Genomic DNA, 16,488 nt, shown 5'->3' with positions numbered 1-16,488 from the left:
TTTTGTTTTTCAGCCAGTTTTGGTCTTTAGGGCAGACAAACATTTTCCAAGTTACATCCCATTTTGATTCGCCTCCTACATTTCTGCAGTAATTCTGCAATCAGTTGGTTCTAACATTGGATAGAGCAAATATTCCCATACATTTTTGATAGCTGCATGTGTGACATAACTTCACCATTCCTATTGATAATATCATTAGCAAAGATAATAATAATTTTATCCATAAAGAATGGTTTTTCATCAATCAGTATGTTTGAGTTTAACCATAATATTTGTTGTAATATTTGAACTGGCTTTTTAGGACGATGACATTGAAATTGTAACCAGCTTTGTGTTGCTTTTTTTTCACAGTGTCTTGCGAAAGTATTCACCCACCTTGGCATTTTTCCTGTTTTGTTGCCTTTCAACCTGGAATTAAAATTGATTTTTAGGGGGTTTGTATCATTTGATTCACACAACATGCCTACCACTTTGAAGATGCAAAATATTTATTTGTGAAACAAACAATAAATAATTCAATACTTTGTAGAGCCACCTTTTACAGCAATTACAGCTGCAAGTCTCTTGGGGTATGTCTCTATAAGCTTGGCACATCTAGCCACTGGGATTTTTGCCCATTCTTCAAGGCAAAACTGCTCCAGCTCCTTCAAGTTGGATGGGTTCGGCTGGTGTACAGTCATACCACAGATTCTCAATTGGATTGAGGTCTGGGCATTGACTAGGCCATTCCAAGACATTTAAATGTTTCCCCTTAAACCACTCTAGTGTTGCTTTAGCAGTATGCTTAGGGTCATTGTCCTGCTGGAAGGTGAACCTCCATCCCAGTCTCAAATCTCTGGAAGACTGAAACAGGTTTCCCTCAAGAATTTCCCTGTATTTAGCGCCATCCATCATTCCTTCAATTCTGACCAGTTTCCCAGTCCCTGCTGATGAAAAACATCCCCACAGCATGATGCTGCCACCACCATGCTTCACTGTGGGGATGGTGTTCTCAGGGTAATGAGAGGTGTTGGGTTTGCACCAGACATAGCGTTTTCCTTGATGGCCAAAAAGCTCAATTTTAGTCTCATCTGACCAGAGTACCTTCTGCCATATGTTTGGGGAGTCTCCCACATGCGTTTGGCGAACACCAAACGTGTTTGCTTATTTTTTTCTTTAAGCAATGGCTTTTTTCTGGCCACTCTTCCGTAAATCCCAGCTCTGTGGAGTGTAAGGCTTAAAGTGTTCCTATGGACAGATACTCCAATCTCCGCTGTGGAGCTTTGCAGCTCCTTCAGGGTTATCTTTGTTGCCTCTCTGATTAATGCCCTCCTTGCGTGATCTGTGAGTTTAGGTGGGCGGCCCTCTCTTGGCAGGTTTGTTGTGGTGCCATATTATTTCCTATTTTTATAAATGGATTTAATGGCGCTCCGTGGAATGTTCAAAGTTTTTGATATTTTTTTATAACCCAACCCTGATCTGTACTTCTCCACAACTTTGTCCCTGACCTGTTTGGAGAGCTCCTTGGTCTTCAAGGTGCCGCTTGCTTGGTGGTGCCACTTGCTTAGTGGTGTTGCAGACTCTGGGGCCTTTCAGAACAGGTGTATATATACTGAGATCATGTGACACTTAGATTGCACACAGGTGGACATTATTTTTAATTTAATGATAATATGCCATTTAGCAGATGCTTTTATCCAAAGCGACTTACAGTCATGCGTGCATATAATTTTTTTTGTGTATGGGTGGTCCCGGGGATCAAACCCACTACCATGGCATTACAAGCGCTGTGCTCCACCAGCTGAGCTACATAGGACCATTATTTAACTAATTATGTGACTTCTGAAGGTAATTGGTTGCACCAGATCTTATTTAGGGGCTTCATAGCAAAGGGGGTGAATACATATACACACACCACTTTTCCGTTATTTAGTTTTTAGAATTTTTTGAAACAAGTTCTTTTTTTAATTTCACTTCACCAATTTGGACTATTTTGTGTATCTCCATTACATGAAATCCAAATAAAAATCATTTTAAATTACAGGTTGTAATGCAACAAAATAGGAAAAAACGCCAAGGGGGATGAATACTTTTGCAAGGCACTGTATTTGTATGTTTCATTGCAAAAACATTGAAGTTCCGGAACAGATTTCCCAAATTAACCACTGGGTAGATGCAGGAACAAGGTTGGAGAGCCCATGGCATACAGAGTTTAGGTGGAATATCACCTGTCAGGGCAGCGAGAGCATGCTCCTCAAACAGTGGTTGATGCGGTGAGTGAAATAAGTGTTCCTATATTTACAGTGGGGAGAACAAGTATTTGATACACTGCCGATTTTGCAGGTTTTCCTACTTACAAAGCATGTAGAGGTCTGTAATTTTTATCATAGGTACACTTCAACTGTGAGAGACGGAATCTAAAACAAAAATCCAGAAAATCACATTTTATGATTTTTAAGTAATTAATTTGCATTTTATTGCATGACATAAGTATTTGATACATCAGAAAAGCAGAACTTAATATTTGGTACAGAAACCTTTGTTTGCAATTACAGAGATCATACGCTTCCTGTAGGTCTTGACCAGGTTTGCACACACTGCAGCAGGGATTTTGGCCCACTCCTCCATACAGACCTTCTCCAGATCCTTCAGGTTTCGGGGCTGTCGCTGGGCAATACGGACTTTCAGCTCCCTCCAAAGACTTTCTATTGGATTCAGGTCTGGAGACTGGCTAGGCCACTCCAGGACCTTGAAATGCTTCTTACGGAGCCACTCCTTAGTTGCCCTGGCTGTGTGTTTCGGGTCATTGTCATGCTGGAAGACCCAGCCACGACCCATCTTCAATGCTCTTACTGAGGGAAGGAGGTTGTTGGCCAAGATCTCGCGATACATGGCCCCATCCATCCTCCCCTCAATACGGTGCAGTCGTCCTGTCCCCTTTGCAGAAAAGCATCCCCAAAGAATGATGTTTCCACCTCCATGCTTCACGGTTGGGATGGTGTTCTTGGGGTTGTACTCATTCTTCTTCTCCTCCAAACACGGTGAGTGAAGTTTAGACCAAAAAGCTCTATTTTTGTCTCATCAGACCACATGACCTTCTCCCATTCCTCCTCTGGATCATCCAGATGGTCATTGGCAAACTTCAGACAGGCCTGGACATGCGCTGGCTTGAGCAGGGGGACCTTGCGTGCACTTCAGGATTTCAATCCATGACGGCGTAGTGTGTTACTAATTGTTTTCTTTGAGACTGTGGTCCCAGCTCTCTTCAGGTCATTGACCAGGTCCTGCCGTGTAGTTCTGGGCTGATCCCTCACCTTCCTCATGATCATTGATGCCCCACGAGGTGAGATCTTGCATGGAGCCCCAGACCGAGGGTGATTGACCGTCATCTTGAACTTCTTCCATTTTCTAATAATTGCGCCAACAGTTGTTGCCTTCTCACCAAGCTGCTTGCCTATTGTCCTGTAGCCCATCCCAGCCTTGTGCAGGTCTACAATTTTATCCCTGATGTCCTTACACAGCTCTCTGGTCTTGGCCATTGTGGAGAGGTTGGAGTCTGTTTGATTGAGTGTGTGGACAGGTGTCTTTTATACAGGTAATGAGTTCAAACAGGTGCAGTTAATACAGGTAATGAGTGGAGAACAGGAGGGCTTCTTAAAGAAAAACTAACAGGTCTGTGAGAGCCGGAATTCTTACTGGTTGGTAGGTGATCAAATACTTATGTCATGCAATAAAATGCAAATTAATTACTTAAAAATCATACAATGTGATTTTCTGGATTTTTGTTTTAGATACCGTCTCTCACAGTTGAAGTGTGTACCTATGATAAAAATTACAGACCTCTACATGCTTTGTAAGTAGGAAAACCTGCAAAATCAGCAGTGTATCAAATACTTGTTATCCCCACTGTATTTCTCAGTTGCTCATATGAAGCACATGCTCCCTGTAAAACCCAAGTAGACAAAACGGACCGGTGGGAAAGCGTGCAGCCTCCGTTCACTAGGCTATCTGAGTACATGCAGATGACATGTATTTTTTCCCCTGTTCCTGCCCACCATTAAGAGCGTTAGTGGGAAAGAGCGTTGTGCCAGTAACTGAAAGGTTGCTGGTTCTAATCCCAGAGCCGACTAGGTGAAAAATCTGTCGATGTGCCCTTGAGCAAGGCACTTAACCCTAATTGCTCCTGTAAGTCGCTCTGGATAAGAGCGTCTGCTAAATGACTAAAATGGGCCATTCTAAATCTAAGCTAATTCTACATATCAGTAAAAACAAGATTAAATTGAGAATAGTCTGATGGGTGAAAATATTATCACTTTTTGCCTGAGTAAAGGAAGATTTTTCATCAAAATCATCAACAGCCCACACCACGCAGCCCATATATGTTTTGATTTCTAACACATTCTAAGGTTTGTATCATTCACAACTAAAGTTGCCAAATAACTCTATGCTGTAATAATAATCACTTTTACGCTTAACATAGCCACTTAATATGCGCACTCACTCTGTAATGGGAAAAATATCCTTTCTATTTTATTCAGTTCAATTATAACATAGGCCTACAGTAGGCCAACTCATATTCTAGTCCGTCCCCTAAAAAGTTATCCCTCAACCCAGAGAAAAGCGCTAGCACTTGGGTAATATTGTTTGGTTTTCCTAGGGCCCATTAGAAGCTGGGACCCTTCCGTTGAAAAGAGCTCAAAGTGCCACTTACAGAACCAAAACAGGTTGGAGCAGTAAGCATTTCTAACCCTTTCATCTCATTTGTACTGTACACTACAGGTCAAAAGTTTTAGAACACCTACTCATTCAAGGTTTTTCTTTATTTTTTACTATTTTCTACATTGTAGAATAAAAGTGAAGGCATCAAAACTATGAAATAACACATATGGAGTAATGTAGTAACCAAAAAAGTGTTAAATAAAATGACAATATATTTTACATTTGAGATTCTTCATATAGCCACCCTGTGCCTTGATGACAGCTTTGCACACTCTTGGCATTCTCTCAACCAGCTTCACCTGGAATGCTTTTCCAACAGTCTTGAAGGAGTTCCCACACATGCTGAGCACTTGTTGGCTGCTTTTCCTTCACTCTGCGGTCCGACTCATTCCAAACCATCTCAATTTGGTTGAGGTCGGGGGATTGTGGAGGCCAGGTCATCTGATGCAGCACTCCATCACTCTCCTTCTTGGTAAAATAGCCCTTACACAGCCTGGAGGTGTGTTGGGTCATTGTCCTGTTGAAAAACAAATGATAGCCCCACAAAGCCCAAACCAGATGGGATGGCGTAATGCTGCAGACTTTTGTGGTAGCCAATGCTGGTTAAGTGTGCCTTGAATTCTAAATAAATCACAGATAGTGTCACCAGCAAAGCACCCCCACACAATAACACCTCCTCCTCCATGCTTTACTGTGGGAACTACACATGTGGAGATCATCCGTTCACCCACATCACGTTTCATAAAGACACAACGGTTGGAATAAAACATCTCAAATTTGGACTCCAGACCAAAGGACAAATTTCCACCGGTCTAATGTTTATTGCTCGTGTTTCTTGGCCCAAGCAAGTCTCTTCTTCTTATTGGTGTCCTTTAGTAGTGGTTTCTTTACAGCAATTCTACCATGAAGTGTAATGAAGGCCTGATTCACAGGCCTTCATTTGAGATGTGTTGAGATGTTGAGATGTGTCTGTTACTTGAACTCTGTGAAGCATTTATTTGGGCTGCAATTTCTGAGGCTGGTAACTCTAACGAACTTATCCTCTGCAGCAGAGGTAGCTCTGGGTCTTCCATTCCTGTGGCGGTCCTCAACAAATAAAATAAAATAAAATTGTATTTGTCACATGCGCCGAATACAACAGGTGTAGACCTTACAGTGAAATGCTTACTTACGAGCCCTCAACCAACAATGCACTTTTAAGAAAAATAAGTGTTAAGTAAACAATAGATAAGTAAAAAATAAAAGCAGTAAAGCCAGTTTGTCATAGCACTTGATGGTTTTTGCGACTGCACTTGAAGAAACGTTCAAAGTTTTTTACATTTTCCATATTGACTGACCTTCATTGTCTTAAAGTAATGATGGACTGTCATTTCTCTTTGCTTATTTGAGCTGTTCTTTCCATAATATGGACTTGGTCTTTTACCAAATAGGGCTATCTTCTGTATACCTTGTCACAACACAACTGATTGGCTCAAACGCATTAAGATGGAAAGAAATTCCACAACTTAACTTTTAAGAAGGCACACCTGTTAATTGAAATGCATTCCAGGTGACTACCTCATGAAGCTGGTTGAGAGAATGCCAAGAGTGTGTAAAGCTGTCATCAAGGCAATTTGAAACATCTCTAATATAAAATATATTTTGATTTGTTTAAAACTTTTTTGGTTACTACATGATTCCATATGTGTCATTTCATAGTTTTGATGTCTTCACTATTATTCTACAATGTAGAAAATAGTAAAAATAAAGAAAAACCCTTGAATGAGTAGGTGTTCTAAAACTTTTGACCGGGTGGTGTAGGTCCATTATCTTTTCTACATACTATCTATTTGTTTTTTTGTCATTTAAGTTTACACTGAAGGTGTTTTTCCATTCCTAAAATCAATTTAAAAAATATATATATATATATAAAAGAATCATCCCGCGACCCACCTGGACCCATGCCGCGACCCAAAAGTGGGTATCAACCCACAGTTTGAGGAACCACTGATCGAGGCTATTCACCATACTGTAGGCTACAGATTTATGTTATTGATTATTGACAATATCTTTGTTTAATCGAATTAAAAGTCCTTATTATTTCATAAGAAATGTAATTTTTTACATGTTTCAATAAAGTTGACTAAAGTAGAAGCTCATCTTTTGAAGGTATTTTCACTTGGTATTGAGTAATAATTAATTACATAGAAATACACTTCATTTTAACTAGGTCAATCCTGTGTAACACCTATTAATTACGTTCTACTTACGCTGATATTACATGTACTATGTGGTGTGCTAGTGGGTTTATCATCTGACTTGGATGGCAAGGAGGTCCAGGTTGTCATAATGGGTACACAATAATTACAAGTACAAATATTATAATCTGGGATGACATCCATACGGTGGACCCCAGTCAGTGACGTTGACCTGTATCTGATCTGTTTTTGTAAACTCAACCAAAAGTTATCAAAAGTGCTAGCAACAACATTGAATGGAGATTTTTGAAGAGTGCACATTCACGGGTAGGTAATTAGAGCCTAATGATCCTCCAACCTTTAACCTTTAACCTCTGACACCCAGCGCATCTGTCCACAAGAGATCACAACCCCGTGACAATTATTACTGAATCAGATTCAGCTGAGAAGAAACCAAATGCTACATTGGTGAATTTAGTGGAAACTTGCCCATTTGTAACAAGCACAGTAACAAGCATTTGTTGTTACACCTCTGTATTTACAGACTGCAGTTACCATCAGTCACATGTTGTTAATACAGTGTAACTATAAGTTCCAATAATTAACTACAACACTTGTTACAATGTAATTACACATGTAATAAGGACCCCTTAAAATAGGCAACATGATACGTTTATTGAATTGGGGTTGTGATTTTACCTTTTAATAGACCTCGCAGATGTGATGTCAATATATTATTAGTTCCACTGAGTTTCAATGGTTATTCATCACAGTTGAGAAGAGATCTTTGAGAAATTAGCAGAGAAACCATTATCGGCCACAATTTATTGAATATCGCACAGATTAGGATATAAATATACGAGATGAAACTTACAATATGTCATATTATCTAAAAACATTATATTAGACAAAGACTGTATAAACAATATCATCTAACATCGAAACATTTTCAAGTCAGTAATGTAAAGTATATTCGATAGGTGTTGCAACGAAGTCAAAGTGCTTTTGATGACATGTTACCCATCAAATGTTTTTTTGTGTTTTTCTCTGGTTTACATAAAATGATGTAGCATTTCGGGAGAAATATACAAAATAGCATTCCATAACTAGAGGCCAGAATGGCAAAGATCTCCACAGCTACAGTGAACTTCCCAGGAGAGCTGACATAAGCTGGGATAAAGGTGATCCAGACTGCACAGAATATGAGCATGCTGAAGGTGATGAATTTGGCCTCGTTGAAGTTATCAGGCAGCTTCCGAGCCAGAAAAGCCAGCACAAAGCACAAGAGAGCCAGGAGTCCTATATACCCCAACACAGCCCAGAAACCAATGGCTGAACCCACATCACACTCTAGAATGATCTTTTCCTTATAAGTCTTCATATTCTTGTAGGGGAAAGGAGGGGAGACTGTTAACCAAAGAACACAGATCAGGACCTGTATGAGAGTGAAAGCCAGAACACTGAGTCTCTGCTGTGGAGGCCCAAACCATTTCATGACATTACTGCCTGGAAGTGCTGCCCTGAAGGCCATCAACACCACTATTGTTTTCCCCAGAACACAAGAGATGCAGAGGACGAAGGTGATCCCAAACGCTGTGTGGCGCAGCATACAGGACCACTCAGAGGGCCGGCCAATGAAAGTAAGAGAACACAGAAAACACAGAGTCAAGGAGAAGAGCAGCAGGAAGCTCAGCTCAGAGTTGTTGGCCCTGACGATGGGAGTCTTTCTGTAGTGGAAGAATATCAGCGCTATTGTCATTGTCAGACACCCACCAAACACAGAGAATGCCACCAACATTATACCCATGAGTTCCCTGAAGGTGAGGTATTCAATGCCTTTCAAATTACAGTTATTCCTCTCTTCGTTTGACTTGTACTCAGGGGGGCATGTTGTACATGTCACTGCATCTGAAAACATAAACAGTTTGATTATGTACAGCGAGTACATCTTTAGATAGACCAGTAAAGTGCTGGCTGAGATTCTTCCCAACATGAACATGATGAAGGCTAGAGTAAAGGCTACGAGTCCCGAGGTCTCACTTGTGGTGTTGCTGAACTCCCCGTCTGCACATTCGATGCAGTCAAAGCAACAGACAGGTTTCCCCTTAACGAAGGCCCTGCGGGTCCCTGGCAGACAGCTCTCACTGCAGATAGACCTGGGTACCTGGAACGCACAGCCACACTTTACCCCAAGGGATCACTCATATTTAGTCACACACAAGTATACAGTATACTTTAACACAAAACTCTCACTGTAAAAAAGACTTGGCTTAAAGGAACACAGTCACACTTGTGTTGAATGATTGAAGGAGGGCTCTCCCTAACAGGTCCTTACCTCAGGCTGATTGCCTGCCCAGACGGCACTCACACCCTCCTTCATCTCAAACTTCTTTCCCTCTGGCTGTGAGTCGTCATAGTAGCCGATGGTCTCGAACAAGATGTACCCTGTGTTATCCATCTGCCAGTTGACCAGGGCGTAGCGTGCCGATGGATCCCCCTGCTCATCAAAGAACACCCTCTCCCCATGCTTAGTGGTGAAGTTCACCTGGGTCAGGTAGTGCAACACCTGGAGGAAGAAAATAAATAGACGTGGGTTGCTTTCTCCCCCCCGACCTGCTGTCACAGGCTACAGGTGTTATCTGTTGGCTTGGTGAAAAGCCACAGAGGTACTTTACCTGCCAAGGCTCTATTTTATCCATGTCTGGACACGTGTTATTTTGAAAAGGCCCCTGTCCACTCTGACAGGAAGTGAGCAGGTGTAGAGCGTGAGCCACAGCATACACAGCTTTGTAGATGTTGTTGAGCAGACTAGCGTCTGACACATCCGTGTAGCGGGAGCCACTGTCTCTCAGGGACTCCCTCCCTGTGCAGGCTCTGACTGGGGAGCCCTGTGAGTCAGGAGTCATGCTGCAGCTGAACACACTCTCCCATAACTCCACCAGCCCCCTATCCCCCAGCTGGGTGGAGGGTCGCCTGTTGGCCAAGAACTCCCCCAGGCCGGGGATGACCGCGTTGGGCACGGCGAAGCCCACCGCCCCTTGGACCACGGCGTAGTTGACGTGGGAGGCGATGTAACGGTAGGTGATCCAACCCTCGCTACCCACCCACTGCAGCCCCGTCACGTTCTGCAGGTACAGCTCTTTGATGAGGATGTCCAGGTCTGTGCCGTCTGCAAACGCCACGATCACCTTGGAGGTGGACTGTTTAATGATGTCCACCACCTTTAGGAACCACTCTCTGGGGTCGGTCCTGTAGATTGCCACTGAGTACTCTACACACACCCCTTCACTGGACGCTGCTTTCAGGAAGGTGGCCATGCCATTGTTACCATAGTCACTGTTGGTTCTGATGGCCCCCACCCAGGTCCAGCCAAAGTGTTTGACCAGCTTCGCCAGGGCTCTACTCTGATAGAAGTCACTGGGGATGGTTCTGAAGAACGAAGGGTATTGCCTTCTGTTACTCAGACAAGCACAGGTGGCTGAATGACTGAGCTGGAAGACAGAAGACAGACGTTTCTTACACACTGCTCCAACGTAGTACTTAGGCGAGGCAGTGTTTTCACATAGTATAATCTCTGCCTTTCTCTTTCAGTACATACACACACACCCATACACTCCCTGACTCACCACAGGTATGTGGAAGGGCCCCATGGTGAGCGCCATGGCTATGGTCGAGGTGGAGGTGGTCTCCCCTATGACAGCGTGCACGGTGGAGGGCTTGGTGCAGCTCTGTGACTCCTCCTCGTGTCCGTTCATCAGAGCCAGGGACGCCCGAACAGACAGGGGGATGCTGGGGCACGAGTCAAAGATCCTGTAGCCCAGAGACAGGCCTGGCAGCAGCTCAGAACTGTTATTGATCTCCTCTATGGCAAAGATCATGGTCTGGGCATACTGGAGCTCACCTGGGTCCAGCCTGCAGAGAGGAGATCTAGTGCTGTCACTTCAGTTTTAGTCAGTGAAATCCAAGCCAGAGACAGACGTATAAAGCATTTAGTCAGTGAAATCCCAGCCGGAGACAGACGGTTTTCAACACTTTTTGAATAAGATTTTTCTTACTCACCTGTGACCATAATATACACACCTGTGACCATAATATACACACCTGTGACCATAATATACACACCTGTGACCATACATGTTTGTACATGTGAACAGAGACCTAAGCATTATGATTCACACTAAACAATTTTTCAACAATTTCTTACCCTTCACATGTGATCATTCCTGGGTTGACCTGCAGAGTTGGATTCACACTGACTGGGTTTTGGTGAAAGGAAAAAATGCCTCCTAAATTGACGTCTCCCTCCTTTGAGAACTGTGACAGTTCTTTTGTTCCATAAAGTCTGCACACAGGATCCCCAGCCTTAGCTGTCACTGTCACCAGAGTGATCACCAGGAGGTCTGCTAGTTGCAGCATAGCTTTTCACTGAGTCTCTCACCTCTCACGGTCCTGACAACCCTCCCTCTGTGCTCCTTTTATATGTTACCATTAATGATGGGTATGATGCTATAGGAGCTTAGAAATGTTTCAATGTCTCGGTTTCCACCAATGATGACACTCACAACAAAAGAGTTGGCCTATCGGGTGTTAAATAAGAATAGTGTAGTCCCGTGTGTCTTTCCCAGAACCAATGACTCAGTCACTTCTGAATATAGATTCTAAAAGATTACTTCTCTGAAGAAACCTTGTTTTTTGACATGGCGAGTCTTTGGGGAAATCAGAACGTTTCCGGTGAAACTGCAATTCAGGCAGAAATACAACAAAGTAGTTTTTTGATTATTAGTGAATGGTTTAACGTTATTGTTTTTTCTAGTTATAATCTGTCCTTGGGAAATAACTTATTTCAATCAGTCAACATGTACTGTAGGTTATTTATAATAAGGGGTACCTAGAGAAAATCAGACCTATCTGAAATGAAAATGGATGGCCCTCCATTCAGCAAATATATATTTCAACTAAACCCTCCAGTCGCTGATGGGTCGATGTCCTCATTGTGGTTTTACAGACGTGTTTAATACGTTTTATGTACACACTTTATTAGAATACTTAAAAAATGCACATTGTTATATTTGGTAACACTTTACTTATTTTCCCTCGACTCCAACCCCATTCGATGCATTGAACGGATGTGGGTGGAGCTATGTCTACATAAGGGTGCTAATTTAAAAATAAAACGCACAAAAGCTCTGAGAAAGGCCTTCAGGTCGATACGTAAAGCTTAATAAAGAGCAGTGATACTATCAAGAGCAGTGATGCTATCGAGAGCAGTGATACTATCAAGAGCAGTGATACTATCAAGAGCAGTGACACTATCAAGAGCAGTGACACTATCAAGAGCAGTGATACTATCAAGAGCAGTGATGCTATCGAGAGCAGTGATACTATCAAGAGCAGTGATACTATCAAGAGCAGTGACACTATCAAGAGCAGTGACACTATCAAGAGCAGTGATACTATCAATAGCAGTGATACTATCGAGAGCTGTGACACTATCGAGAGCAGTGATACTATCGAGAGCAGTGATACTATCGAGAGCTGTGACACTATCGAGAGCAGTGATACTATCAAGAGCAGTGATACTATCAAGAGCAGTGATACTATCAAGAGCAGTGATACTATCGAGAGCAGTGATACTATCAAGAGCAGTGATACTATCAAGAGCAGTGATACTATCGAGAGCAGTGATACTATCGAGAGCAGTGATACTATCGAGAGCAATGATACTATCAAGAGCAGTGATACTATCACGAGCAGTGATACTATCGAGAGCAGTGATACTATCGAGAGCAGTGATACTATCGAGAGCAGTGACACTATCAAGAGCAGTGATACTATTTAGAACAGTGATACTATCAAGAGTAGTGATACTATCTAGAGCAGTGATACTATCAAGAGCAGTGATACTATCAAGAGCAGTGATACTATCGAGAGCAGTGATACTATCAAGAGCAGTGATACTATCAAGAGCAGTGATACTATCGAGAGCAGTGATACTATCGAGAGCAGTGATACTATCGAGAGCAGTGATACTATCAAGAGCAGTGATACTATCGAGAGCAGTGTGTGGGTTTCTTATTTTTTCTCATCTTATTCAACTGTTACCTTGCACCTGCAACAAAAGATAGCACAGACGTGCGAGTGCCTTTTGAATTTTGTACTAAACCCTCCATGAAAGATTGAAAAAAAAACAAGTGACCCTCCCCTGTACCCAAAATAATATTAATTAAAACATAAAGTGGATAGCAGAGGACATGCCTACCGTTCACCCTCCACTCCTAGGACAGACCAGGGCCTTCGATATGCAGTTTTAGGGCGGCAGGTAGCTTAGTGGGTAAGAGCGTTCAGGGCGGCAGGTAGCTTAGTGGGTAAGAGCGTTGTGCCAGTAACCGAAAGGTCGCTGGTTCTAATCCCCGAGCCAACTAGGTGAAAAATCTGTCGATGTGCCCTTGAGCAAGGAACTTAACCCTAATTGCTCCTGTAAGTCGCTCTGGATAAGAGCGTCTGCTAAATGACAAAAATAATAAATAATAATAGACCAGGGCCCGGTTTCCCGATAGCGATGGAACTTAGGCTTACGAGTGTTTTAACAATGCGTCTTTCCTACAACAGCCGAAGATTTTACATGCGTTTCCCAAAACATCACGCAGAGAGAACGGTCGCTAAGTGCGTCGTTGGAGCATAATATGTCGATATTGATAGGATCGAAAAGAAAAGCAGCGCTGCTCTCTGATCAGCTTTCTCCGTTCAAATCTTACCTCAGCATTATAATTATTTCACAATACTGACCATTTCGGGGGCAACCAGCGCACTTGTCTAAGGCCCACACCCTCCCCACCCCCTCTCCCTCATAAAGTGTGTATAAAGTGACACGGGAGGGCAAAAAAAGCATTTAATGATGCACTTAGCTGTTCTACGAGTGGTCTGAGGCAGAAATGAGATTACAAGCGTTTTCAAGTGCAACGTTAATGACGATGGTTTTGGGAAAAAGCTCAGAGATTTTACGATGAACTTAGCCTTAAGATGCTTTTGGGAAACCGGGCCCAGAGCCGATATGCAGTTCTGGAAACTGTTATTTTTCTCGTAAGCATTCAATGGCAACCTAACAATTTGGATAGCACAAAGGGATGCGGGCCAAAAGTTCTGGGTTCGCAGACCACCATGGACAAGACTAAGGGTAGAAATATCTCCTTTATAATAAAAGCATTGCATGAGTCTATCATTGTATTTGCGGGTCAGAGACTAAGTAGCCTTTTATAAGCGCATTTCATGTCTTTCAATTCTATGTCATGTTACATGACTGGAGGCCTTGAGCAGAATATGTTTTAATACCACACAAATGACCGAAATTACATGCTAAGAATAGACAGAGAAATAGGCCTATGCATTCACCTTATCATATTTCTCCAATGCCAAATCAGTGTGTTTTGATTGCAACGAAACTGTCGCTGTTTGCAAATAATTAAATCTGAGATGTCATTATGAATGTAAGCATGGTACTTTCAAAAGTTAGGCCTACCTTTCCACCCCAGACAGAGTAGGCCTACAAACAGAGAAAAATGTAAGCTTTAACTGCTGGCTACTCTTCCAGGTAACCAAAACGGGTCCCCGAAAATGGTCCACAATTGTGTGCAATGTAATACATTTTGTATGATATGCTACGCCCTGCAAAAAAAAGTATTTCCTGGGTATTTTACAGCTTGTTTCTAGCATAAAGGATCACATACCAATGTACCATTATACACTGAGTGTACAAAACATTAAGTACACCTTCCTAACTCTCATTGTTAAAGGAGGGGGTCGCAGTTCTGGAGCGACCCACTAGGTGTCATCCTCCGACAACCTTAGGCACCTCCTCACTCACAGTCTGGACTAATCATCTTCCTATTGGTGTCACCTGTGTCTACCTGTTCACCTGTGTATTTATGCCCTCACTTCCATGTGCTCCCTTGCTCAGTTTTCACTATGCCAAGCAGTACTAATCAGTGTCTGAACGCGGGACGTATGGACAGGTACAATGAGGGAAAAAAGTATTTGATTCCCTGCTGATTTTGTACGTTTGCCCACTGACAAAGACATGATCAGTCTATAATTTTAATGGTACAGTGAGGGAAAAAAGTATTTGATCCCCTGCTGATTTTGTACGTTTGCCCACTGACATAGAAATGATCAGTCTATAATTTTAATGGTAGGTTTATTTGAACAGTGAGAGACAGAATAACAACAAAAAAATCCAGAAAAACGCATGTCAAAAATGTTATAAATGATTAGCATTTTAATTAGGGAAATAAGTATTTGACCCCTCTGCAAAACATGACTTAGTACTTGGTGGCAAAACCCTGTTGGCAATCACAGAGGTCAGACGTTTCTTGTAGTTGGCCACCAGGTTTGCACACATCTCAGGAGGGATTTTGTTCCACTCCTCTTTGCAGATCTTCTCCAAGTCATTAAGGTTTCGAGGCTGACGTTTGGCAACTCGAACCTTCAGCTCCCTCCACAGATTTTCTATGGCATTAAGGTCTGGAGACTGGCTAGGCCACTCCAGGACCTTAATGTGCTTCTTCTTGAGCCACTCCTTTGTTGCCTTGGCCGTGTTTTTTGGGTCATTGTCATGCTGGAATACAAATCCATGACCCATTTTCAATGCCCTGGCTGAGGGAAGGAGGTTCTCACCCAAGATTTGACGGTGCATGGCCCCGTCCATCGTCCCTTTGATGCGGTGAAGTTGTCCTGTCCCCTTAGCAGAAAAACACCCCCAAAGCATAATGTTTCCACCTCCATGTTTGATGGTGGGGATGGTGTTCTTGGGGTCATAGGCAGCATTCCTCCTCCTCCAAACACGGCGAGTTGAGTTGATGCCAAAGAGCTCCATTTTGGTCTCATCTGACCACAACACTTTCACCCAGTTCTCCTCTGAATCATTCAGATGTTCATTGGCAAACTTCAGACGGCCCTGTATATGTGCTTTCTTGAGCAGGGGGACCTTGCGGGCGTTGCAGGATTTCAGTCCTTCACAGCGTAGTGTGTTACCAATTGTTTTCTTGGTGACTATGGTCCCATCAGTCTTGAGATCATTGACAAGATCCTCCTGTGTAGTTCTGGGCTGATTCCTCACCGTTCTCATGATCATTGCAACTCCACGAGGTGAGATCTTGCATGGAGCCCCAGGCCGAGGGAGACTGACAGTTCTTTTGTGTTTCTTCCATTTGCGAATAATCGCACCAACTGTTGTCACCTTCTCACCAAGCTGCTTGGCGATGGTCTTGTAGCCCATTCCAGCCTTGTGTAGGTCTACAATCTTGTCCCTGACATCCTTGGAGAGCTCTTTGGTCTTGGCCATGGTGGAGAGTTTGGAATCTGATTGATTGATTGCTTCTGTGGACAGGTGACTTTTATACAGGTAACAAACTGAGATTAGGAGCACTCCCTTTAAGAGTGTGCTCCTAATCTCAGCTCGTTACCTGTATAAAAGATACCTGGGAGCCAGAAATCTTTCTGATTGAGAGGGGGTCAAATACTTATTTCCTTCATTAAAATGCAAATCAATTTATAACATTTTTTACATGCGTTTTTCTGGATTTTGTTGTTGTTATTCTGTCTCTCACTGTTCAAATAA

At 42.7% G+C, this 16,488-nt stretch overlaps 1 protein-coding gene across 1 annotated transcript; it reads right to left on the bottom strand.

Annotated features, from left to right (window-relative positions):
• Positions 1–7,869: 7,869 nt before the first annotated feature.
• On the bottom strand, positions 7,870–11,291 carry LOC311105924 (extracellular calcium-sensing receptor-like; the record flags this gene model as incomplete). The annotated part of the gene is made up of 6 exons (XM_084148160.1): positions 7,870–8,783; positions 8,916–9,039; positions 9,211–9,441; positions 9,551–10,366; positions 10,502–10,787; positions 11,080–11,291. 6 exons carry the CDS (start codon positions 11,289–11,291, stop codon positions 7,870–7,872), a joined length of 2,583 nt encoding a protein of 860 aa, XP_084004286.1.
• Positions 11,292–16,488: the final 5,197 nt, after the last annotated feature.

The sequence above is a fragment of the Coregonus lavaretus genome (genome assembly GCF_964263955.1).
Source record: "Coregonus lavaretus genome assembly, chromosome: 30".
Classification (NCBI taxonomy): Eukaryota; Metazoa; Chordata; class Actinopteri; order Salmoniformes; family Salmonidae; genus Coregonus; species Coregonus lavaretus.
This window is presented reverse-complemented; position numbering and strand designations above follow the sequence as displayed.